Source organism: Notolabrus celidotus, chromosome 6 (genome assembly GCF_009762535.1).
Source record: "Notolabrus celidotus isolate fNotCel1 chromosome 6, fNotCel1.pri, whole genome shotgun sequence".
In the NCBI taxonomy this organism is placed as follows: domain Eukaryota; kingdom Metazoa; phylum Chordata; class Actinopteri; order Labriformes; family Labridae; genus Notolabrus; species Notolabrus celidotus.
In genome coordinates, this window is record NC_048277.1 from 19,221,630 (window position 1) to 19,248,898 (window position 27,269).

At 40.4% G+C, this 27,269-nt stretch overlaps 1 protein-coding gene across 1 annotated transcript; it reads right to left on the bottom strand.

Moving 5' to 3' along the window:
• Window positions 1–1,069: 1,069 nt before the first annotated feature.
• Window positions 1,070–24,085, bottom strand: sema3ab (sema domain, immunoglobulin domain (Ig), short basic domain, secreted, (semaphorin) 3Ab). The gene is made up of 17 exons (XM_034685811.1): window positions 23,968–24,085; window positions 15,649–15,809; window positions 15,143–15,205; window positions 12,282–12,401; window positions 10,508–10,598; window positions 9,629–9,748; window positions 9,354–9,496; window positions 7,052–7,166; window positions 6,857–6,926; window positions 6,614–6,758; window positions 6,288–6,507; window positions 6,107–6,198; window positions 5,967–6,008; window positions 5,244–5,401; window positions 3,928–3,995; window positions 2,464–2,609; window positions 1,070–2,275 (listed from the first exon to the last, which is right to left on the bottom strand). The coding sequence occupies exons 1-17, from the start codon at window positions 24,083–24,085 to the stop codon at window positions 1,733–1,735; spliced, it is 2,415 nt and encodes an 804-aa protein (XP_034541702.1). The 3' UTR covers window positions 1,070–1,732.
• Window positions 24,086–27,269: the final 3,184 nt, after the last annotated feature.

Here is a 27,269-nt window from a genome sequence, read left to right on the forward strand (position 1 = left end):
ACCCCCTTTTTAGATCTTGTTTATAATATTTTAATGCATACCTACCTCAGGAATTATTATTTTTACAGCTCAGAGTCCTAACAGAAATAGTATGTACATCTTTAATATCAGGTACTGTTTAAGCAAACAACAAAATAACACAGACAAACACATGACTAGTATATTACCACCATAGCAAAAACAGGAACACTACAATAGTATTCACATGCACCAGTTAACAGTGTCATACTTGTCGAACATAGATCATAGTATTTATATTTACATAATGTTCACAGCTACATTCCAGGTTTGTGTGTGTGCAGTGTACAATAAAAAAAAACTGTTCAGAAAAAAATGTCTTTCATGTCACATGCAGTGAAATGAAGTTTGAACACTGCGCTGCATGTGGAAAATATGTATATTAGGCAAGAGAGGAAATATACATTATGTAGACTGGGTTATTGCTCAGTGGAGGTGATATGTGATGCATGATGACCAGTATTGGTAAATAACTTACGACAGTAGTCTTACTACAGTTAATACAATTAAGAGATTGCTGTTGTCAATAAAAATGTATCAAACCAAAAGTGAGAAAATTGCAAGAAAATATAGCCTGCACATAGAAAAATATTTTCACAATGTACATAACTGTATATCAATAAATACAGGTGTGGAAACAAATACATGTATACAAAGTAGAATTAACATGGAAGAATAACCAGTGCGATATTTTGTGCACTGAGATGATGCAGCGAGCTGACATCCATAAAAACTGACAGCTAACTTAATGACTGCTGACGCTGGAAGGAATCTGATGAGTCAAATAAAACAGATAAAACAACAATAATAAAACCTGACTGTGTTTGGCGAGCTTATGTAGGGCGTAGACACACAGATTTGTACAAAATTTCCCTGTTTACATCTGCTTTCTACGAAGACTTCTTCTTAAATATATTTCTATTTGGGAAAAAAAAAAAAAAGCAAGACGACTGCAATCCATTCCCTTTAGTATGAGGAGAAATCCTAGAATACAATATTTACACATATTAGCTACATTATTATATATGTTGACAAATAGTGAATGTCCAAAGTTCTTGCAGCGCTTGGGCATCTTTTTTTTCCATTTATGGCTGATTTCACCATCTAAAATACCAAAATATGACCAATTATCCCATCTTGTGCTTTTCACAAGTTTACTTATTTTGTGCTTGGAATCCAGTTACAAGTCTGTTCAGTCCGCACAATGTTTTTAATACACTTCAACCTTCTCCTCTTTCATATATGTGAAGTAGAAAAGAAAATATTTTAAGTTATCTACTTAGTTTCACACTGATGACGGCAGCTAACTAGCATGCCATGAGACTATGCCGCTGAAGCAGCCATGTCAGCATGGAGTCAGTCATGTCTGAAGGATGAGTATACGTGTCCTGGTCTTGTGCTGGTTGATAACGTCCATCTGCAGTGCTAAGGCCACAGAGGCCAGCTGAGATAATATGCTCCGATGATCTGGTGTGATACAACATCCTGCTCCCTGCAGTCCTCTGCACCGGCATACTGTAAACATGGCTGCCCACGCACAGAAGCATCCACAGCGGATTAGGATAGTTTTATATTTTACCAGTTTAACTTTTCTATCCTTGTGGAGGAAGTCCATATCTCATTATGAAGGAGAAGAGTGGGAAAGTTAATAAAGATTATAGGGTGAGAACTGGGTGCGGTTTCAGGTTTGGGTGTTAAAGTCAAGGTTTATGGGTTAGACGCTGCGAGGGGCCCTCTCCAGTTCATGTGTCCTACGATTGCGTCCCTTCTGCCTCTCTTGCAGGTGTTTCCACTTGGCAGCCAGCCCTTGAGCATGCATGTGTGGGTGAGGGTTCACCGCAACCTTCTGCTGCTGCTGTTGCTGCTGCTGCTGCTGGTGTTGTACTTGTGTTTGCTGCACCAGGTGAGCTTTTTGTTTCTTGTGCTTTCTCTCCCTTTTCCACACCTGCTCACAGAACTCGTCCACACTGTTCAAAGTCGGGTGGTTGACCAAAGATAGGAAGTCCCTGTACCACAGCTTTTGATTAGGAGATTCTTGAAGTGAGGACCGGTCCGGTTCCGGGACGCTGGCTTCTTTGTCGCGATGTAGCAGATCCTCCAGGCGCTCTGTGTCGATTACCTCTAAGGTCACCTTCAGAAGTGTCTGCATGAAGCCGTGCTCTACTGCCTGACACAGGTAGATCCCAGAGTCCTTCTTGTTCAGAGTTCGAATCAGAAGGCCCTGGTCTGTGCGGATAAAACGTTCCTCTGATTTGACCTACAGAAAGATAAAATAAGAAGTTTGAGACAGTGAAAAATGAGATGACAGATTCAAGTTTGATTTACTGTAATTTGACTCTGGCATTAAATACTGCTCTCATTAAATATTAATACCAAAACAATAATTTATTGTATGAAATTTGAGTGTGCTTTAACAAATCAGATTAGACTAGAGGTAGTGCCAACCTCCAGTTTGCGGTCGTCAGCAGAGCGCTGATACTGCCAATATGTGAGGGCTCTCTGGGACTTTGGACTGCACTCAAGGAAAGTGCTGCTGTTCTCCACGCCATACACCGTTTTATCCAGAAGAGTCGTCTGTCCACTTAGTTCATCTAGATGACAAAAACAGAACAGTTATGAGAGGATGATGAATTACTTTGTAGTGTGTTGCAGAAAAATAATTACTTGCTACATGTTGTGGGATTTAGTTAACAAGCAAAATGGAAACAGCTGTATGGAGGATTTTTTTAATGACATTTTTTGTATATTCTTTAAAAAAGTACAACTCAGGGTTTCCACAGTACCTCAAAATGTCATAAAAAGTCTTAAGGTCTTAAATTTCAAATGTCACTTGGAGAGGTACGACGTACTTGGAGAATACTCTATCAAATCTTCTGACTAGTTAATGTTATTACTGTGTTACTCATTTGTTCTGCCATTCAACAACAGCATTTTCTTTGTTTGGGTCTTTAATAGGTCTTCACAAGTCTTGAATTAAACTTCAAAAATCCTGCAGCAACCCCCTTCTGTTGCTACTGCAGATTCCCAATGATGGCATTTGAAACTATTCTGCCACATTTCCCTGTCGTTTCTCTTATCACACCCCATCTTGAGCAGAATACGTAGCTCCCACCACAGAGGAAGTCACCGGAGGAAATGGTCTGTAACCAACTCTGGGTTTTATACAGTAAAGTAGGTGCAATGCTATTTATTCTGAAATCTTTGGCACATAAAGGTCAGGGTTCTTCTGCTTGATCTTCTAAATCCAGGCGGTAAATTTTTACATCCAGACTCCAGTGAAGTCTGCAACAGATTATTGTTATTCACTCTCAAATTTCTAGATACACACTTTCTTTTACCCTTTTTATGGAGTGCTGTCCCTGCATGTTTTTTAGAACAAAAATGTGCCATTAAAAATAGTATTAGTAAATAAAGTGACTGTGATTTTGTGTCAGAGTTCTTCCCCCTAAAATCAACAGCTTGTGACATCTATTTTTATTTTGTGCTTGTCAGTGAAATGACAAAAATAATTATATACTCAACAAAAAATGTGCACCAGACAGCCGTATGAGTCCTGTTTTTGGACTAAGACTACTAACAGGGCAGTGGAGCGGAGAGTTTGGCGACAGACAGGAGGCTTGGAAGAATTCTGCCCATGTTAATTATAAGGTTTACATGTGCCGACTGTAATCTTCACACCACCAGAAACACATAAAACACATGACACAGCGCCACACACATTCTACTGGCTACTTAACAGTTTGGATCACCCTGGGATCTTTTCTGTGCTCCAAGAAGAAATACATTCTCAAAACAGAAGCTCTTTGTTTTTGTGTTTTTTTGGGAAATGACTGAGCTTCTGTAACCATTGAAAACTCAGATAGCATGTATGTTGTTAGTCAAATTGTATGAACAGTGTATAAATTTTACCATGGTGCTGCAGATCGGAGCATTGTGTGAGTGGGTCTCCGTTCCTGATGTCTTGCCTTCTTGTTCTTCTGCAGAAACAGAGATATAAAAAGAACCTTCATGAGTCAGCAGACACAACACTCTCTTTGTACTGTAGCAAATAGAATATGTGTTTACAGGAAGTTCATGTGTGTTGGCATTTGATTGTGTTTTGGATGTGCAGGCTTAAATAAATAGATAAACGAACAGCAGACAGCCAGTAGTGTCACACAACAGCCTTAATTATAGGGTGTGCATGACAGAGGAATTTAATCAATCATTTCTGACTGTCATGTGGCTGAGGTGCAAATGCAAATGATGGAGTTTGAAGAGCTGTGTCAAGACTGATACTAAGGATGTATTCTGTAAGCAGTGATTAAAGAAACTATGTAGACACCAAAGCAAACTTGAAACTTCTCCCGCTTTGCCTCACATTGTTGTGAGCCTGGTGTGTTGTTAGTAAACGGAGGTAAGAGTTTGTCTTATTTTTGAATGTAAGACTCTGGAGTCCAACTAACAGCGAAAACAGGATCCTGTGCAGCTAGTGTTCAGATCAATAAACCCCACGGAGCTGTGAGTGGGAGGCTGCACACACAAGTACACACATACATGCACATTTACAGATCAGTCCACATCTATAACCACAGCACTACAACCGAGCCTCTAACAACCACCAGCTCACCCTTGGTTCACCCAGACAGCCTCCAGACATTACTGACACTGCTTCTCATTTACAGTAAACACATGAGGAAGGTTATATTTCCAGCTTTCTGGTAGAAACACGATACTAGACCTTTGGGGGGTTTTTTTGGCAAATATACAAAGCCTGCACTTTAAGCGTATGTAGCTTGAGCCCTGAATTTCAGTCTGACCGCATATGTCCTCAATCTATGTGAAAGCTTTCTATATAATCTAGTTTGCAGTTCTTTAAATATGGTCAATCTGTCAAACAAAGGGGATTCTATCACTGGCATTTCAACATTTGAAATACATTTGGTGAGCTGAAATTTAAAGCCACTTGCTCATTTGCAGAAAAACAAACACCTTTCTGTTGATCCTTCCTTTGTGTCTATCCCAGCGGTGCAACTTGCACACTGCAAACTCAACTTGAGTTTTCAGAAAAAAATTTAATAGTGTTTAGAAATATTGCTATTGTGCAGGTGAAAACCATTATATTGTTTTGTATGAAATCTTAATAAATATCTGCTTAGTGCTGCAAAGAGCAGTGTACAATTGTTAAGCATTTTTTAAAAAGGCAATCTAATGATAAGTATGGATGCAGAGTTTGTATGGAGTACCTTTTAGCCATAGGGAAGTATCTGGAGCACTCAGTGCCATCCCATGCACAGTAAGGGTCTCTTGCCAGACAGCATTCAGCGCAGGCCTTGCCATAAACCTCACACCGATGCAAAGGCATCTGGGACACACCGATGTCTGAACCCAGGTACAGTTGTTGCTGTGTGGCAAAAGAAAAGAGACTCAGTTTTTGACATGATGAAGACATTTATTTTTCTAAACAAGATTGAATTTCAAGATTCAAAATGCTATAGAAAATGAGGTGTTGCTCAATTTGTCTGTTATTGCGACAATCATGCATAGGAATGTGGACAGACCATCTTCCTGCAGGTGCTCAGCACCTTCCTACCTGACAAGTTACTGACTCATTTTATCTCTCCCTGTCATTTAAGTTTACAAGCTAACTGCTGCTCTAAAACCAACAACTGTGATATTGAATGATTGAGTGTTTGACCTCAAAGTGTTTAGAAAGTGCACACAAACGTGTGTTCTCATTCTGCATGTTAACTAAGTACTGTTTCTCACAGGTGTGTCACCCGTGAGAGACACTTTCAGTCTGTGAGGTTTATCTGTAGCCTTGACTGAACCTCATTTTTGTGGTTTTATTATTATTATAATTATCTTGATGTACGCTTAAGGAAGGTTTTCTTGTTGGCAAGAGAGATTTTCTCTGCTACTTGTGTTGCTTCAGTTTCATTTAACACTCATTAAGAAATAATCCATACCTGTTTAGTCGAAAGTTCCATGGCTGTTATTGCTGTTGGCTCCTGTGAGAGAAAAGACAATAGACCTGATTGATTAAACATTTGCTGCTTGTATGGATATCACATGGGGAAATAATACAGGTGAGAAGAGCACAACCTACCCTGAAAACGGTCATTTCTTCTAGCAGGACCTCCTCCAGGTCATGCCAGGAGCCTCTGGGAATGGATACGACTTTCAGTATTGTCCCCATGTCTGGCACATAATGAAAGCACACAATGAGTCTTTCTAGTCAATCAGTTATTTACTAGCATGTGCAAGCAAATGTCTAAAAAAATGCATACCTGTGCCTATGAACATGACGTCATAAAGGCCATCCTCTGCTTCAACTTTATCCACAACTATCTGGGTGAACTGGTAGTCCACGTCTGTTTTGACTATGATTGGCCGGTTGTTAATGGGGTACACAGGGTTGAACATGGCTGGGTGGCTTCTGGCAAAGGTAACCACTTCATCAGGAAGGTCCTTTGTTGTATCAAATCCTCCGAACGTCTTACTTGGGCACTGGGGAGAAAAAAGATGATTGTTGGTGACTTTCTCAGACATAGCTTGGAACTCAATTTAAAGTTCATAACACACTCATATCCCAGTTAAAGCATGCTGTACTCACTGTGCCAGGCCGTGGGTAGGGCACACGTCCTTGAAAGGGCACCCACTGGTAGTTGGGTCCATCTCTGTGAGCATAAGGGCCCAGGAACACTCTTCTGATGTCTGTCATGCTGTACATACACACAGCTGAACCTTTGAAGATGTTGCTAAGGGGCAGAAAATTAGTCAGATACTGAAGGTTTCACTGAAAAGAAAGGTCAAGCAATCATAATATATTAAGCTATTTCAGCGTCACTCTCAGTACCTGGAAGTTGTAAACACTGCATAGATGATTGGGCTCTTGGGATCCTTCGTGCTCATGAGAAATACATCCTCTGAAAGCCAAAGAGGGGACGACATGACATTTAAAATATATTTTCCCCACTGAGAAGCTTACCTATAAATCAGCAGGAGTAATATGTGAAAAAAAATAATTCAACGTGCAGGAGTGATCACTCACGTAGTTCGTCAAAGTGTGTGTCTATTCCATTGCTGCCAGGTACAGAGCAAATAAGTCGAGCCTTCAGGAAGGTGGTCCACTTATTTACCAGACTCCTGTGACCCCCCAGATCATTCTGTCGTACAGATAAATGTATGAGTTAAGCAGGGAAGTATTTTTAAACATCTGCACATTTTTTATTTGCATGCATCTTTTTGTCTCTTTGTAAAATGAAGAGAAGCCACAAGTCAAAATATATTATGTTACAGCTGAAATGAATGTACTTAATCTTTTTTTTGTAAGGGTCCCCACATTGTCTGGGTTAATAAGAGAATGGGGTCTTCCAATTATTCTGCAAATTGCCCCCTTTCCTCAACCTTTAAAGCAGGGCTATTCAATCAAATATTTGGTCGGGCCGGATTTTCAGACTAAGGACATGAGCTGGGCCGTACATTTTTAACAGACAGTGAGAAAAGTTAACCATTTAAAAGAAAAACAAATAGATAAGATAACAAACACACTGGATGTTTATTGACGTATTACCACATCCAAAAGGGCATAAACACAATAAAAGAGCCAGTTCTTAAACTAAACCTATGCTAAAATACTGCTTCTTTAAATTTTACAATTCAAACACTTCAACACATTTTGACAGGTATATACAAGCACATGTTAAGGTGCATATGAACAAAAAAAAGAAAATGCAGATTAGGAACACCATCTTTTGTTTTGGTTACATCTGAAAGTGCATAAAAAAGTAACTTGTTTAACAGCAACTTTTCAGAACTTGAGGTATTTTTCTTCTTTTGAAATAACAAAAAGCACAGTTTGTCCCTGTCCATATTTGGTCCCATCTGAGACAGTCAAAACTTCAGTGCATATAATCAAAAAAATAAACAGTGGGCACAGTTTTTTCTTGCCAGACCCAAGTCAAAATCTCTCAGCAGTTGCTTTCGGGCCACTTGAGGGTTGCTTTCGGGCCGCATGTGGCCCGCGGGCCGCTAATTGAATAGGGCTGCTTTAAAGCATATGACACCGTAGCAAAACAGGTATGGCTAAAAGTGAAAAACTCTCCATTCTTTTTCCTTATTCTGTTAATGACTTGGTGTTACTACAGAACAAACAGACTTTTAATACTAAAAAAAGGCCTAGAAATAAAAGATAACCTCCATATATGTTATGTAAGTGCACATCTGTTTTACAAAACTGAAGTTGATCCCTTTTAAGCCTGCTTATAGGCATCAAATAATGAAGTTATGGCTCTATGATACCCACAATTAATGTATCAAAGGAAGACACATGTGAGTACCATAATGATGATTTACTGAAAAAATGGGTTTACTTGGTGAATGGGTTTTGGTGATCTTTATAATGATTCTATACATTTCATATGTTTGAATACTGAAAATGTATACAATTCCTTTACCCAATCTAGCATACATTCTGCCTCTTTACAATGCATATTTGATTTAGATAGACAGAGGCTGTCTCCAGATTTTTATCCCAGTACAAATCATTGTAATTCACATCTGTGCCTCACAGTATAGTGTTTGTTTTCCGAACATTCACACAAACACAGAGGCACAGAGTGCTCATAAAAGCCTATCCCACATGGTGTTGATTTATGACAGTGACTTAGAATGTGTCTAAATATGCACAAGCCCAAATTAATACCACATCTTCCCCTCATAATGGATGGCTTGTGTTGTGTTGAGCAAGACAGATTCCTGACATTCTGCGTAATCAGGATGCTGTGACAGAGGACCGATGTGCAGCTTAGCTAAATGTGAGGGTGAGGCTGGACATCACTGACTCCTCTGCAGTCAGCTGGGTGGATTCCTACTTAATGAAAAGGAATGGGATTTGAAAAGTGAAAGCTGACACGAGGCCAGCTATTTAACATATATTATCCCCTGCAGCTCATGGGCGTGGCAGACTAAATCAGTGCCAAAGCCTGGCATTACGATAACAGTGCTGCCATTGAGAGCGTGTTTGCCTCCCAGGTTCTGGTGACATTTAACATTTCTCTCAGGTTTCTGTCTTCAGGGGTGATTGTACCACACACAACAAAGCCCACCCTTCCCCAGGCTAAAAATAATCACAGATAACAGCCCCTGAATCCCTGCCATTATGAAAGCCACTCAGACACCTGTCAAGGGTTTTTTCCAGATACAGAAGCAATTTCACATAATGTTTGTGTGAAAATGTGGGTGTCTTTGACTCTCTTCCTTTGTGTGTGTGTTTTAATTTCCCTCTATGAGAGAAGGCTTGTGTGGTGTTCGTGCATGGATGAGTGGCTGTGTGTTAGTTTGTGAATGCATACTTTGCAGAGCTGTCCGATGCGAGCATGTGTGGCCTTTCCAGCATGCTCCCCGTCAATAGCGTTTTCTTTGAAAAAGAGGTAGATTTTGTCGTCTTCTGGGTTATCACTCTCAGGGATCTGTTGAACTCCCACAAACCTGGGATCTGCAACACACAAAGTTATAGTAAAACATGATATACACACAGTTTGTGGGCTATATCTTGATCTGTTCACTTCACAATAACATTTTTTTTTATATACATATATTATTATATTTTCTTCTTCTTCTCTCTCACCATTAAGCCACCGGGAGTCATGTTGCTCCGTTCTGATTGGATGATGCTTTCCAAGAGTGCGAAAGATAGCAAAGTCCCGCCCCATGAAGTCAGCTGATGTCCCAGCATACAGCTCTCCATCTGGGGGAAAAAGGAATTGAGTGTGTTAGTGTTGTAACCCTGCATGAGAAAACAGTCAGAGGTAATTTCTGCCTTGTGGTGCAGGTGTAAAAGTCTGAGGAATTATTCAGGGGCTTAGCAGCAAAGGTAGATTTGGGGGTATTGAGAGTACACAGACAGTGACGGATTTGATGAACATCAGGAGTGTGAAATTGACATTATCGCAGTCGGCAGGGCAGAGGAGGGAGACAAGGTAGAGATGAACGCATGGAGGGACAGGCTAGAGGTGTTAGACAGGGGGAGTACATAATAATGCTGGTGAGAGGGGAGAGAAAAAGGGGAGAGGAGATTAGGGGTGATGGGCTGGAAAATGGCCATCTGCTAGGTTAAACGGTGTGATATAACACAATGTGACTGGCAATAATTGGGGTTAGAGATGAATGACATGCTCACGTAGTCCTGCTTTATTTGATTTGGTGCAAAAGAGACTCAATAAAGTGTCATCTGTCATGCACGCCCGGCACTTAAAAGAGGTAAATTCAGATAAAAATAGAGTTTACAATCCTGCCAATAAGGGGTTTCAATAGCGTAAAGACCAACTACAGAGCAGATCCACTTGTAATAAATGACAGGAATGCACTGTTCTGTTATCCACATGTACTTTACACCCTGTATATCTGCTGAAATGAAAGAGCAGGCAGAGGGTGTTTTCTAGGCTCACATGTTTTTATATGCCCAACACACAGAAGAACAGCTCTGTGTATCCGGTCTGAAACTCACCAATTAGCACGGAGGCGGTAAGCAGCTTGGGGTCATAAGGACTCTTCCCTCTGCCATTTTCTACGTGAGGCTCCAGTCTGAACACGCTGTCCTGGACATGAGGAGACACATGAGAAAATCAGACGAGGGAACAATCAAAACCAAGCATCCATAATATTTTTTTGAGTGATGAGTTTTTAAATTACACAGGCAGAAAATAGATGATTCAGTGAGAATGTGATTCTGTCTGCGGAATCAATTTGGCTGTCAGCACATCACCAATCCAGGTTATGGGGAAACTATAGTATTTTGTGACAATCAGCACTCTTACAACCCACAGAATTCAATTTCAAATTTATATCCATCAACAACTGATTTCCTGGCAATGTAAACCTTATTGTTCACTATTATGCTTTCAATTGTTATTTTAATATGCAGATGAAGAAAAATATACAAACAGAAAGTTTTAAATTCCAGTTTTAGACTGTGTTTTCACCATGATCTGATGGGAGATAGATATCAAAACAATGAATCGAATCACTCTTTCTCCCTTTGTGATCTTGACACTTGCAGGCATCCATCAGATAAATTACATTTGTAGGTTATGATCTATAAACAGAGTATGGCTTTTCTCTGAGTAATCTCCTGCCTCTAACTGTCTGTAAATAGCGATCTAATGAATAGGAAACAGACATTTATAAGGCTGACTCAGTGACATTTGGAGGAGAAAGGAGCAATTTCCTTTGCTCACTCTTTAATGAATATACATGCAGCAGTCTCATGCAAGGATGATGAATTGAAAATCCCGCAGACTGAGACCCTGGGTTCAATTTTCCAGCTCATTTTGCTAAATGAAACAATTTTTATCTATTTAGCAGGTCATTTATCTGGGAGACTCCAAAACGTTATTATGTCAACTATTATATAAAACCATAGACTGTTCAAGTACATGGATGGCTCAACCATAGACTGTATAAAACATGGATGTTGTCTCGGTGACATCACGTGTTGGTTTCTAAAGCAAGTTTTTAAGCCGATCAAGGGCGGTCACCATATTGGAAATACTGACTCAACCGAACTTCTAGTTGACCTATAACATGAGGCCTTAACCCTCCTGTTATGTTCATTTCTCAGGAACAGCAATAATGTTCCTGGGTCAATTTGACCCGGGGCATATTTAGTTATCCAAAAGTGTCAGAACCCCAAAAAATCCAAATAAACATTATTTTAATCTCATTATTAACTCCATTACTAACCATTTAAATCAATATTTATTGCAATATTTAGTGCAATTGGTGTTCTCTCAGATCATGGTTCAATAAGGATTACTCATTTGTTTTTCATGAATATTCATGTTTAAACTTTAAAAAGTAAACTGTTGGTAGGACCCCCTTGCAAAGAATCTTGATATGTTTTGCCCCTCCCCTGCTGAGAGTCCACTCAATGTGGGTGGATTTTGCCAATGTGAACAGAGAAGGTGGACTGAAATATGTCACAGTGGCAAAGAAACAATTATTATTGGACACTTCTGACTCCTTTTAGGGTGCACTTTGACCGCCGGGTCAAATTGACCCACAAACAGTATCTGTGTAATATAAACATGCAGGGGGGGTTGCAAATATGTGAAATGAACCATTTTTATCATATTTGTTGATTACGCTAATTAAGCAAAGCAGAAGAAGTTTCATACCGAAAAAACACATTTAACAATTTTCTTTGGATTTTTTAATTTTGAAATGGGTCAATCTGACCCGGAACATAACAGGAGGGTGAGGAGAGTGAAACCTGCTCATACCTCTGATTTCTTGCCCACTTCCAGGTAGGAACAAACTGGGTGGAAGGCTCCTGTCCCACACACATAGATATGGGTCTGGTTGAACGGCTGCAGCACCTTGATAAAATTTGAGCACTCCCTCTGATGAAAAAAACAAATAAAGCAGAATGAATAAAAAAACCAAGGTACACCCAAATAACTTAAATAATAGCAATACTTTTCTTACAGCTTGTGATTGCACCTATGGAGTTATTTTGGTTTGTGAAATAAAATGGCCAAAGTGCTAGATTAACCTCACCAAGAACACAGGTCACAGCAAAGGAAAATCCAACACTTAAATAGAGAGATCTGTGATGATGATAGCAGGGAGCAAAGCCGACTGTAATCTGCTGTAATTCCCCAGGGAATAGCCTACGAACCCTGGCAATCTGCTGAGTAATGCTCATGAAAATAATATCATCACCAGACTAAGCATAATCATCTATGACTCAGTACTTTTTCCACTTTATCTGCATAAAATTACCAATCCCTGGACCTACTGCTTCTCTTTCCTAGTGAACCCAGTGACATCAACCACTTTTGGCTTCGCTTCAGCTGTTTAATTTCCTGTGCTATAAACGTGATGTCTATCATACAGAAGGGGTTGAAATGCAGAATAACACAAAAAAAAAAAGACTGGGAACAAAGCATATGATTATAATCCTATATCAGCGAGGGTCAGAAAAACATAGATTTACCACCAATCTGTCAGTAAAAGACACAGAAGAGATTAATTTAAACCAGCTCTCTGTTGGACTCAGATTTGTTTGTTTTATTGCTGGACCATAAGAATGTGAAATTTCTTGACCTTGTGTCTTTAATGCTTAGGGATTACTTACAACTTGTGGTGCAGATTTAATCCTTTACTTGTGTCTATGTGTGCGTATGGTCATCAGTATGTTTTGTATTTATTGCTCTGCTTCTATAGGGCGCTTCATATTTCCTCATGCTCATGCAGCACGTGCCTGTGCAGATCTGACCTCAAATAAAACTGAATGTGTCATCACATATTCAAAAAGGAGAGAAAAAACAGAGAGGATACAACCACAAAGTATGCATGGCTAAGTTAATCTGGCTTTACTGGGTCATCAGCAGACAGCAGCCTCTATTTGTGTGCACCCTTGTTGTCATTGCAGCATCTGTCTTTCTTAGGATGTATACGGCCTATACGTGGGTGGGTTAATCTGAGTGACGATCTTCATTGTTGTGGATAAAAAAAACAATGCTGCCAAGTATCTGATGGTATAGTTTCACTGCCTTCCTCTGGATAATGCGGATAACATAAAGCACATAGGTACATGTACCGTTTTACACCATCAGTGGGTTTGAAACGAATAATAAAGTGTGAAGAGAGCTATTAATAGTACGCAGATATCACACATTTTTATCTATGCAGTAGATACAGCTTTCTTTCCCCCCTTGTGGATACAAAGTCACGCCTTTCATACCCATCTATCTACTTATTTCCTCTCTGCTTCATCCCCAGAAGTGTTTGCTTACAGTACATCAGGGGGCATCAGCAGCCTCTCTCTCTGCCTCTCTTTAATTCTCACTCCCCTCCGACTCTATAACAGAGAGACCACCCCTTAGGGCACCTAGTGTTTACAGAAAACACACAAAGGGCTTCATGTTGCTTAAAATAAGCCACAGAGAAGCAAGGAATGGCAGGAGAGCTTGCCCTGTTCTGGCCAATGTCCAAGCAGCGAACTGCGGCATAAAAAAAGGCATGATTTCATATTCCAGCATGTTGCCCGAGGCCTTATTGAAGACAGATTTCATAACATGGCTTTCAGAGGGCAGAAACAACCTCCCAACATCTTTACATGGAGTTTCAGCTAGCCACACAGACTGCTTTTAAACTGCACTCAACCACATACAAGGAGATGTGGTGCTTGGCTTGTCTTGTAAAGGTTGAGTTAGGTGAGGAGCTTTTGTTTCAGATTTTTCCTCTGACTTTGTAGTCAAATTAAATAAAGCATGCTAGTGCTAAGAAATACACACACTGTGCAGACTTAGAAAACCCACATGACCAAGTGTTTGTGTTTGGTTCTTAGTCTTGTCACTGTAGGGCAAGAGATTAAAGTGATGTTCTTCGTTACTCTAAAGTGGTTTTAAGCTTTAACTTTGATTGCTAGAGTTGTTAAATCTGATGGCTTGAGTTCCAGTAGGCATGCCAGCCACAATAATGCAATCTAAGTGGGCGATAAAACTTTGTGTAATCTTAAACTGGTCAACCAGTAATTTGCTTTATTACAGTCTGTCGGAAAGGATAGTATAAGAGCCAAGTCAGGTGTGGTCAATCATAAAAAAACACAAAAGAAAGAAAACACAGATATAGAAGTTTAAGACAACATGGGAAAAAATGATGTGTTTTAAATAAAGGAAACACTAATGCTTATGATCCCTGAATATATGGCAGCACTTGTTTTAATGCCATAGTTACACAGTAAGACTGGGACAAAGCACAGTGATTGCTGAGACCTCACTGTGTTTAATGGAGCGCCCATGGGCTTGATATGTGATTAAGGTCAAATGATGGTCTCAATCTTGGCTTTGAGATTATAATCAGAGCTATGGACATTGTCCTCATGAAAGATTAGATATGTCAACACACTGGTATAAACAAATTGAGAGATTAAAAAATGTATACGTCAGATTGCCAGCGATGGAAAGGCCTTACAGAGCACGTATGCAGTTCAGCTATAACAAAGGTTTACTTTAAGACCTGCAGAGTTGCACATCTTTCACAGTACAGTAGAACAAAGAAATTTTTAAAACATCTGTGGGAGTGCAGGGGCAAAATGCTGACACCCACTTGCAGAATAGATGTTTTTAGCTCTTACCGAGAGATCTTTTCCTGCCCACTTGCACTCGTCTCTTCTGGTGGGAGAAGCCGGCCAAGGGATCTGCAACACAAACACAGTTCCAGTGCATGTAAGAAGAGAATCAACTCCCCTCTTTGAATCAATTTTACACACTGAGTCGATACAGCTACAGCTTGGGTGCATGCATGTGTGTATGTGCGAGTTGAAGGGGTCACAGATGCGATTTGTTATCCACTTTGTTTCAGTTTACTCTATTATTCATCCAGGTGTGCGGAGAGCAGCTAACAAGCCTGGCACAGCATGTGATCGTGTGCAACAGCCCTGTTCTAAAATATTCACGAGGCACTTTTCGGTAGAAACAGAAAAGAAAGTCCCGAGATACCTGAGCCTCTGACCGGCACTCTGGGTAGAGAGGCACACTCAGGGTGGATGTTAAGTCGGTCAGAAACGCGTACAGACTTACACTCATGACAAATGGATAAAACCACCAGACAGACAGACAGAAACTCAGACATCGGTTTTACCTGAGAATAGTCTCTGCTGATGTTAATGAGGTTAAAGGAGAAGATGTGGTCCTTGGCTCCAACGACCAGTCTCCCTTTCTCCTCATCCAACAGGAACGTGTGGTAAGACGAACTGTTAGCCAGACCTTCAAACGTCACAAGGTTGTTAGATTCCAACATTTCTGTAAAGGAAATGGTAAGAAAAGCAACAATCAGCATGATGTGGTGAAAAACATGCAAAACCGTGGGCAGCATGTAAGTGGAAAAAGCCATTAGGTCAACATTTATTTACACAGTTTAATTAGATTACCCAGGTGCTATTGAGAGACAGCCTTCGTTTTAGAAAGCTTTCAGCGTTTCCATCCACCTAAAAATGTCTGTGACCACAGGCTCACATCTAATGTAGCATTGAAAATTACACATTGGGTTGTTTTGGCTGTCCTTTGTCAATGCCTCCTCCACAGCCTCTTAATGCTTTCATTTGGACAAAATATTGTAGTATCCCCTCCTGTTCGTATGCTATTAAACACCCTGGCCAAGCAAGACAACAGACACACAGTAAAGAACCATTGCCAAGCCAAATTGGATTGGGCAGGTAACGGCAGTGCTGGGAGCCAATGACCAAACTGTCTGCACGGTGGTGGTGGTGACCTTGACCAGAGCAGCCAAGCAGAACTTGGTGCAGTTTCAGTGGAAAACTGAGGGGAATATGTCATGTCAGAAGTCCTTGTGAATATTTCATTTACAAACTGCAGGATTGGGCAAAACCACATTAGCTATTAGGACATGTTACTTTGGGCAACAGCTCACGTTTTTCAGTGCTGGGCCAAGTCTGACACGGGAGCCACATTTGCTTTCACAGTGGAAAGCCGAGTTTGTCACAAAGAGACATTAAACATCTCATTACTGTAACAACCTCAGAAGGTGGCATTAAAGCTATGGCATTATTACACCTCTTGTGTTGAAAATGTGCACACACACATTCATGCTCTGTCGTTCTCACAGTTTGTTCCCACCAGTAATGTCTCACCACACTGCGATGCCCTCTCATTGACCAACCACATATAAAGGCGTTTTTCGACCGCAGGAACTTTACCCTGGAACTAGGGACTTTACCCCTGAACTACGTGCGTTTCAACCGGAGGAACCAGGGTCTAAATGTGGTTCTGGGGTAGATAATCTCCCTTGCTTCGGGGGTAGTACTTTTCAAAGGTCCTGGGACTTACGGTGTTTGTTATGTTTACACAGTCGTTGAAACACAGAGGGAGTTCCTAGGAATGCATGCAAGTTTAGGTTTTTATTAAGATTTCAAAGTATAATTTAATATTATTTTTTTTCTCCATATGTCACTGCACAATCTACCCGAGACTTCAGCCCGTGGTCGAAACGCAGACAACAATGGGGGCACAGGAACCTTTAAGTTACTCTCTGGGGAAAGTAGTTCTGGGGACTAAAAGACCCCGGAACAGTTGGTCAAAATGCACCTCAAGGGTGAAGAGTTGGGGAACAGAAGATACCTGGTACTTCTGGTGCCTCCAGCCCTCTCTCTCTCTCTGTCTCTCTCTCTCTCTCTCTCTCTCTCTCTCTCTCTCTCTCTCTCTCTCTCTCTCTCTCTCTCTCTCTCTCTCTCTTTCTCTCCCTTCTCCACCCTTGTCTTGGGGAGTAAATAACAAATCTGATCATAAATGTTTCAGCAAGGAGAATGCCCCCTCTCTGAAGTGTGCCAGAACCCAAGAGAATTAAAGGACGCATGCTTCAGCAGAAAGGAAAATTAAATTAAAGAAAGCAGGGCATCACACTGACTTATTTTATGCAGCCATAAATTCTCAGTTGTCCAAAGAAATTACGGGTCGAAACAGGGGTTAACAAAGTTGTCAAACTAAACTTTAGGAGCTGTAATCCGATTAAGGTTTTAAATTCAGATGTGTTTTTATACATTCAATATGCAACTGTGGGCCACTGCAGTCTCTTGTAGGCCTATAATATGAGAAATAACCAGAAAGGAGAGTGTAATGTAGGACATCTAACAATAAACATTTAACACACCGTTCTCTATTTTAATTTTATTATTAATGCCTCATCTTAAAAGCATTATGTTTGAAAGATTGAAATTTACTCGTTGGATTAATATTAATTTTAGAGATATTTAAGTTGTTTTGAATAAACACAAATTCAATCTATTATTTACCTCAGAGTTTAGTTCAGTTTTTTTTTTATAATAAAGAGGTTTAATGTGTGTCATGACTCCCCATGGACTCAGAATGTTTTTTTTGTGACCATTGCTTTTAAAAGGAAATGAAGAATACAGCGTGTTGAGTTAAATCAATAAAAACTCTCTTTATTTAAAAAAACGACCATTGTCAAGAGGTGACCAAACACAGCTGTGAGAGAGAAGAGAAGAAAAACACAAGAGCCTTTGGCCGTGGTTACAAACTCCCTGGTTATCATGTAACATTTTGGCAACATCGAGTCACACACAAACCTTTATTTTCGACATAAATACATTCAAACACATGTGAAAGCCTGGCTCTCATTTATACACTACTGTACACACATGGTGGTAATATACACCATACATGACAAGCTGCCTTTATATGTATATGTCTTTTTTCAAACTTATAAAATTTTAGTCTTGAACCATTAAGATTTAAAACAGGAGTGGTTCCAAACTCAAACTAGGCTATAACATTAGATGTATTCACATATGCACAAAAAAATTCTGGGTGGGCTGCATGAGTGAACATAAACTTGGATTTTTTCCTGACAGCCCCCTCTTAAGATTTCTGCAAGAAGTTGGGGTGAGTTGATGTGAGAATGCAGCAGGAAATATCTTGGAAAATTCACCACAGGGGATTGGCAGGAGTTAATTGTGTTTATATCATGCAAATCCAGGAGGGAAATACATAACTGAATAATTGAAAACATCTAAGGTTGAAGAAGGAAGATAATATTTTAAGATGACAACAATGAAGATGTGTGAACATTCATCCATTTATAAAAAGCATTGATATCAATGCAAAAACCGTAGGTCTGAGTCGCTTTGTCCACCATCATGTAATGAATATTACTCTGTGGCTTTCGCAGCATGCTTTTTGACATCATGTCCTGCCCCCTGAGATGTGTGAACACATTACTTTGGAAAATCCTGGAGCACAACTCCTGAAATTTTTTGAATTTTAAGGATTGCATTTTTAAAGAGGCTATACAATGAATGTGCAAGCCAAAAAATATTTTACCCTTATACACTTTACAAAAATGTATATTAAGACAAAGACAAACTAAAGTGTTCAGTCTGCTTTGAATAACTGTAACAACACAGCCCCTGTCCTAACATTGAAAAAGAAGCCCAAGGACTTGAAAAGTTTCTGCAAAAGTAATGCTGTGCACAGTCCAAAGCTGTGTCCTAGATTTATGTTCCTCCATAACTATGGTGATCAATCATAAGTGGAAACACTGTAAGCCTTTCATTGACAGCACAATAACACCTGCCTGCTACCTTCTGACCCTTTTCAGCTGCACCATGGTTGGGACTGTGTGCTGGAGAAAAAGACAGAGCGAGGCTATATCCTGGAATATAATAGTTTAACTTCTGTTTTATAGACCTAAATACTTGTGGCTTTCACATCCCAGCAACCTCTTTATTATCATCTGGTATCCAGCATGGCAATTGAATAAGCACACTGATGAGTCACATGTGTTACAAAGCAGAAAGTAAATCAGGGGGGGTTTTAAAATGCACAATTTGTATATTGAAAGGAAATCAGTAGTTAAAGAAAAATATGAAAATATATTTATTTTAAAGACAGCATGTTGTCAGGGAGCTGCAGGGAAACTGTGCAGACATGAGAACTTCATTTCTCTTCAAACCCCATCCCTGTGTGAGAGATTGGTGGACAGTATTACATTACCACATCCACCCAACATACACACACCACTAGTTTGTGGAAATGGTCCATGGGAGTAGTGGCCATGGCAACAGACCATTCAACAGAGAATACAGCTAAGTTATTAAAAGCTATTCATCCAGGGACACATACTCTATGGGTATTGTGTGTAGAGCTGTGTGTTCCATGTTATTGGAAAGAAAGATGATGTTTCTAAGCCACGCCAGAGGTAGTATCCTCTGCATGTCTAAACTGGTGTCCCCTGTGGTTAAATACCCAATGGGCCAACACTCTAGGCATGGAAAGAGCCATGCTTGTTTTTCACCATTCAAAGTTTTTTTATTCTGTGAAGTGAGTTTGATACAGCACACCAGTTAAACAAGTTTGAGCTAACATGTCTGTATACAACATGCATAGCTGTATGGGGAAACACTTTCAGACAGACAAATAAACAGGAAGACATAAAGACACGTTGAGGCAAAGGGTGGTCTGGAACAGGTGTCAGCTGCTGGCCTGCCATATTTTACGAAATTTCTGTGTTGAGGTGAGCCCGCCAATAAACAGCAGTCACTTTTTCCGTGTTATTGCATAAACTCTCTCTTACGTCCTGGTCTTCCTCAATATTTTACCATCCATCACACCTTTGTCAGGATTTCAATCCATCTCTCAATCACCACTTCTTCCTCTGAAACAATGGATATGTAAAGAAAGGACTGAGCAGGGAAGAAAAAAATGGAAAGTGAGAGAGAGAGACAGAGAGCTAGAGAGAGATAAGGGGGCAGATGGAATGGATGCAAAGAATCAACAGTCCCATGTGAGACCGATAAAAATAAACTCTTTTAGCCTACATTCTCTCCAGCTTTCTCTCTTTCTCGTTCTCGACTGGAGGGCACAGCGAGTGTTATCTAAGTGCTTCTGAAGAAAAAGCAGAAACACATCCTAACAATAACCCATGTGTGGCAGCACTGTACATGGGAACGCTAGGGTTTGGCCCAGGTTCAGCTGCTTCGTTGACATTCATCATACTCAAGGCTGAGTGTATGATTGCACATTGACAAAACGTTAAAGTGTGTACAGTGACTGATTCATTCATGCCTGGGGGAGAAAAACACCACAAAGCTTCATCAGTGGGGTAATTTGTTTAGTGTCAAGAAGGAATGAAAACAGTTCCTCAACCGCTCTCACATATTTAAAGACTGTTGAAGTTGAAGATAATTGAAAGGCTATTTGGGCTTTTTCAGGCAGTAAAGGTAGTGTAACAGTTTATATATTTAGAGCTAGAGTTGACATGACCTTACTCTGTTATTCACAGACAGTTATATTAAGATTAGTCAATATTATAATTACATATAAATTAATTGTAGCATGCTTATTGTAACTAAAAGTTGTTGTTTGGTTGCTTCAAATCAGTTATTTTTTTATACTTTTTATTTAGTAGTTTTCACACGAAAAAAAAAAACAACAACAAGCAAACAAAACAAAACAAGACAAAACAAAGACGTGGCAGCATGTCAGCATTGGATGAGTTTTCTTATATATATATAAGACTATCTTCTGTAAGTAAACAGTTCATTTTTAACTCTTCCTTGAGTATAGGATTTGATACTCAATGCAGAAACACACTTTAAAGAAAATGTGCAAGAAAAAGATCTACAACGTCGACAAGAATAAACAGAGAAAAAAATAAATTAAAATAAATTAATTAAAAAATAATAATAATAAAAAAAAGATTTAGAATGCCAGAACAACAAACTACAAAGAGTAATCAAAGTGATCTTAGGGAACTACGAGTCGAGCAAAAAGTGAACACAGCCACCCACATCCTGTACTTGTGAGGAACGGTAACAATTCGAAGCACGAGAAAGCCTCCAAACATTAGGGGCGTATACCTTCCATGACCATTCAGGGCCATTCAGAGTTTATACTGTACACAAGAGGAGAAACCCTACCCCGCTCTGAAGATTCTCAACGGGCTCATGGATTAAACGTCTCCAGTAGAACTTCTGTCTTCTCCAACTTTGGTCAAAAGTCAGAGATACAAAAAACACAAAACGTGTAGTTTCCTTTCTTTTTTCAACATTTCCCCTGCTTTTTGTTTACAATTTCATTGTACTGGTGTGATTGTATTCACATGAATGTGTTCTTGTAGAGGAGTGTATTTGCTTGTGTTCAAGTCCTTGGCTGTGCTACGGAAAGGGGTGGACAGGTTGAAGAGAAGGAGTATTCTTGGCAGGACACCCAAATCCTATAAAGCTTGAGTACCCTCTCTTCCCTTCCCTGGAAAGTCAACAACATGTGCTCTACTTCTTGTTGCCCATAAACTCACAAACCATATGGATCTCTGTTTACTCCCATGAGGATCCTTTTACCCTTGGGTTTGCCAATCGATCTCGTATCAGTTTATGGCAAAGTGTAACATATGTGAAATGACTCCATTTATAGCATTATGGTGCACTGTAAAACCATCCCCTCCCACTTCCTCATTATCACCCAGTCCCTTAGTTGTTGATACAGTTGGACCTTCTCTCGTGTTTAAGTAGCCATGGGGTACCTTTGTTATCTTTCCCCCTACTCTAGTGCCCTTTTGCCCTTCCACCCTCGCCCTCAAAGATCTGTTGGAATCCCAACCGGCAGGGAGGTTGGGGAAGTGTGTGTGTGTGGGTTGGTCAGGGAATTCAGTTATATGCATCAGGGCTCTTACTGGGGGGGAGCAGGCTGCTGCTAAGTTTCACACTTTCCAGATAAACACTTCCCTGCTGTGTTAATATAAGTAAGGTCTTAAGTTGAGGCAAAAACAAGTGTGTTTTCTTGCACCCACAAGGACACAGATTTCCCAGTATTCCCAGTGACCTGTAGGGGTCAGGGTTCCCATGTGTCACCGATCAGAGGTTTCTCTTGCCAGGACAGGACCGCTTCTGAGGCTGTCTTGGCAGGTCCTGCTCTGTATTTCAACACAGTGAATCATCTGATTTCCTCCTCTCCACAAGTAAATCTGAGTCTGCTTCACCTATCACAGGGGTAATACATAATTTATACCATGGTATAAATGATTCATAGTGCAATAATCCCATGTCACTTGCCTAATGGGACCGAGAGTTTGATGAAATTCTACAGTAATATGTGAATAATATTTCCACCACAATGCAGGCATGAAAATGATACCTGCACACTATCCTCTGGTTCGGAAATCTAAGCCAGAGATGGTGCCAAATATTGTCCCCGCCAGGCTAGATGTGAATGGTGGCAGTCTAATAACCCAGCTGTCCAAGCTGCTACCTGAAGTCAGACTTCTAATAGAGATATCACTGCATGGGCGTGTTACACCAATCTGACAGCATGTTGTTTTAAATGACTGATAAGCTCACAGGTATCATTAGCTATCTACAGATGGCCATCCATTGATGTGTGTGTACGTGCATGCTTGTGTGTATAATTATGGATCTCCCAGTGCTGAGCGAGAGACATTTCTCTTTGGGAAAGCCATCTGCTGAAACAGACCTGCACCATTCATCCTCAGTGTAATTACCATGCAGAGAAGAACGGAGCGGAAAAATGACATCTAGGAAAAAAAAAAAAGGCAGAAAACGAGAGAGAGAGAGAGAGAGAGAGAGAGAGAGAGAGAGAGAGAGAGAGAGAGAGAGAGAGAGAGAGATAAATGACGCTCAACTGGCAGGAAGTCTATGCGTGGCACCACTTTTCATTGCAAATCTGGCAACAGCAGTTGATCAAAACAGGGAGAGAGAGACGGGAAGACAGAAAGCATCAGACACAGATTTTAGTTGAACTATAGAGATGCATCAGGCAGGAGTGCTTCCTTTGATTTGGCACGTGAAGTTACTTTCCTAATACCACTACACTCCTCTCTTGGCTTGATAGTTTATAGAGCGATCTATTAATTATCATAAATCCTTTTTATGAGCCCCAAATGATTATTTTACTGACCCAATTTAGTACTGTTTTTAAGCACTACCACATGGTTTCCATTGGAACATTTATGCTAACGTTATTTCCAACTAAAACAAATTTAATGGAGCATACATTCTAGTCACTCCTTTCCCTAACCCTTAAAAGTACATTTATCTGACTGTAAACCTATGGAAATAATTTGCGTTATTACATCACAAAGCCATGTCTCAATAATCCTTGTAAAAATCATCTTTTCTCAACCCAGTTTCCTGTTCTTCTCTTTCTTTTTCCATACATATATTTTCCCCGGTTATCAGAGTGAAAGTACTCACCATCTCATATAACAATATGTGACACAGCAGTTACTACAACTTCAGAAGGCACTGCTTTTCTAGGCACCATTTCATCGGCACACCACATGCGGTTTGTGGATGAAAATCTACATGATGAATCAGCCGTAAGATATTTAAGCTCTGCCTCAGACAAAGCAATTAACAGCTGAACCATCAAGATTATTAGCATTTATAACAACACAAAGAAATTAACTCACCTTTGTAGGAGAGTTTTAGCCGGGGGACGTTGTTCTTGGTCTCTTGGGCTTTGCAGCTTTCCGCCCTTAGGAGAACCACCCCACACAGCAGCAAAATGCTGCTCCAGAGAGAGCCCATGGTCCTGGGGCGATACAGGCCAGAGAGGTCCTTTAAATACACGACTCCAGTGCGGTCAGTCTCAGATCTAGAGTCGTAGAAGAAGTCCTGGTGGGCGAAATCTTTCTGCTGTCCACTGATTACGAATAAAGCTTGTGTTTCAGTCCAGACTGATTCTCAGCGGGTCTCGTACCTCGCCAAATATCAAAAAACCCTGTCCTGTTCCAGAGGTCAAAAGCCAAAATGTAAAGTCCAACTCCAGGGGAGACAGAACCTGCAAAGCAGAGTTTGGGGTTATGAGTCAAAGTCACAGCAAGAGAGCCTCCCACACTTTTTAGTCCAACATAAATTTAAATAAAGTAAGCCAGATATGAGAGCCTCACGATACTAATTGCTAGAAAGAGTGAGAGGGTCTGGGTACGACTGCCATTTTTCTGTCCTGGTGCCCAACCAGCATGTGGCTCTGTCTAAACAGCCATCCACATTATCGCTGAGTTTCTACCTTAGGCTAAAAAGAGAAAAACAGGTCCAGTTTGTTTCAGCTGTTAATCCAGTCTGCTTGGTAAGCACAATCTGCACCGACTCTGTCTCTCACTCACTCTCTCCCTTTCACTCTGTTTTTCTGTCAACCCCTCTCTCTCTCTCTCGCTCTCTCTCTCTACTTAACACTGCTGCGGACTAGTTCAGCCCCACTCAGCGCAGCTCTGCCCTGTCCCCACAGCACAAGGCACACAGTGCAACTGAGAACAGCTGAGGCAGACAGCAGAGTCAGAGTAAGAGAGAGAGAGAGGTGGGGGGGGAGGAGAGAGAGTGTAGTGTGGGTGAGAGAGAGAGCATAGAAAGCATGAGAGAAAACAGTGAAAGCAAAGGTGGAAGAAGAGGAGGAGAGGTTAGGGCAAGAGGTGAGGAAGAGCATGATGGAAAAACAGCAGAACATGTGAGCAGAACTTCTGGGGAAACTTATTCTAAGAAAACACTTTAGATTTCAGTAAAGATAAAACCTTAAGTACGGTACGTTCTTTAACACACTTTGCAACTCTTACAAACAACTGATAAATCAGAGGATCACTCAGAAGCATTGAAGACTCATCTTTTCAAAACAACCCTTTCAATACTGTCAACTGCTGAAAGTCATTTTTAAATCCTTTGTTCCTTGCACTTATTTGTGCATGGGTCAAAAAAGAAAGAAAGAGAAGCTATAATAAATGACATAATAGTTGAAAAAAATAGGCCTTATTTTCTCTGGGGGTTGAAGAAGCCAGACATTGAGACTGCAAAGGGTCTACTCCAACTGCATGCTGTTTAACTGGCTCCTTTGCCATGTACATCAACATCAGGAATCCAGCTCATCTGGGACAGATTGATTTGTGCTGAAGATGACATCACACTGATGTAGCTCATGCTCTACGAGAAGCTATCTGGACAATAGACAAATACATCTTGTCAGGCCCATCTGTCTGCTGATGGCGCCACTTAAGTTTCAACAATCACATGGGTGAACACAGGAGTTCCTAGAATGAATTACAAGCTTATATTCATTTTTAAGCTAAACCTGTCCCATAGGTTAAATTGCGATGAATATCATCCTGTGAAAAACATGACAACTCTGTACACATAATACAGGACGTCATTGCAGGAATGACGTACACTACAGTACTTTTAACAAATTTAGCCAGTGATCTGGAGAAATGTGCATCTCTCTACTGGCAGTCGAAGCTGATCATAGCGATAAACCTGAACATAGAAAGAGTTCTACATTTTAAATGAATACAATATTCCGAGAAGCATTACCAGAGCAGATTCAATCTGACTTCGTCACTTCAGAACAAAGACAGATTGATCGGGGCATTTGTGTGCTACTCCATCATAGTCTAAAGGGGAGGTTCCTGTCTTTTCTTTCAAACCATTCCAAATGAGATGTCAATCTCTCTCTAAACAGCAGACCCTCAGTGAGCTGATTCCTCCTCGTGGTGAATGATAATGACTTTAGTGGCAATGGTGTGGTTAAGACCTCTAACAGGCTGTATCCATCTGGATAAAGAGCCATCAGACAGTGGGAGGAGAGCTGAACTAATCCTGTAGCGAGTGGATGGGCCTCTCGGTTATGCTAATGCAAGCTGGCGCTTGGAGGTTCCAGGGAGAACACTGGAGACTATGAAGAACAAGTGTCACGCCACAGTCCCTGCTTCCCAAACAGACCGGATTAGGGGCTGGAACAGACAGGTCCCTTTCTCTGCTGTGTGGGATTGGCAGTGTTGACGTACTAGTTCATTATTCCAGGGATCGTGTAACACAATCTGCCATAACTGAGGCCAGACAAAGTGATTCTTCAAGGTGAATGACCCACTTGAGAATGTTATTCCACACTTAATCTGGCCATACGCATTGCATATTGATTACTGCAGAGTTTTCTTGTATCTAAAGTTCAGGCATTAAGAAAATTACATAAACTTTAACATGTGTGTGTCACAGCAATAACACCATTAGTTGAAGAGATGTTACTCAGTATTCTGTGGTTTTAATTTTGATCCAAAGGCAACGTAACTGAGTAAAAGGTCTGGAAGAAGTATCACCTTTTATCATAAAGATTCCATTGGTTCTTCCAAGATTGTCTTCTTGACTACCCTGATGCAAGCTGTTAAAAAAGCTATTTGCCATCAAAGACTCGAGGCCTCTCCTCAGAGAGAATTGATGGAAATGCCCGGGTTCTTCACATAGGCCAGGTTTTCAGAGTTCCAACCATAGACAGCATAAAACATGGACAGCACAACAGCTCCCCAAGGGTGAAGCCAACACTTTGAGCTCCCCCTGATGATTGGCTGTGGTAAAGGTCTGAAATCCCATACCCTTCATCATAACAGATGGAACATGGGTCAAACTAGAATATTTAATATAAAATTATGTTTTTCTTAGAAAAACGTGGTTTCTGTTAATATAAGTTCCTATCATGCTGATTTATGTGCATGTGCTTTTTTTTTTTCTTACAGATAAATTAATATTGATTAGCTATCTGATGTTGAAAGGAGGGAATGTGACAACATGATTGACACCTCTGTTGTTAAATGCAAGCTTCTGCAGCATTTTTACCAGACTGGAAGTGTTAGAAAAGGGAGAGTGAGAGAAAAGATAACAAACTCTTAAGTCACTGAGTTTTCCAAAGCAATGAGTGTCAATGGAGGACATGGAGGCAAAGGTGTACCTGCTC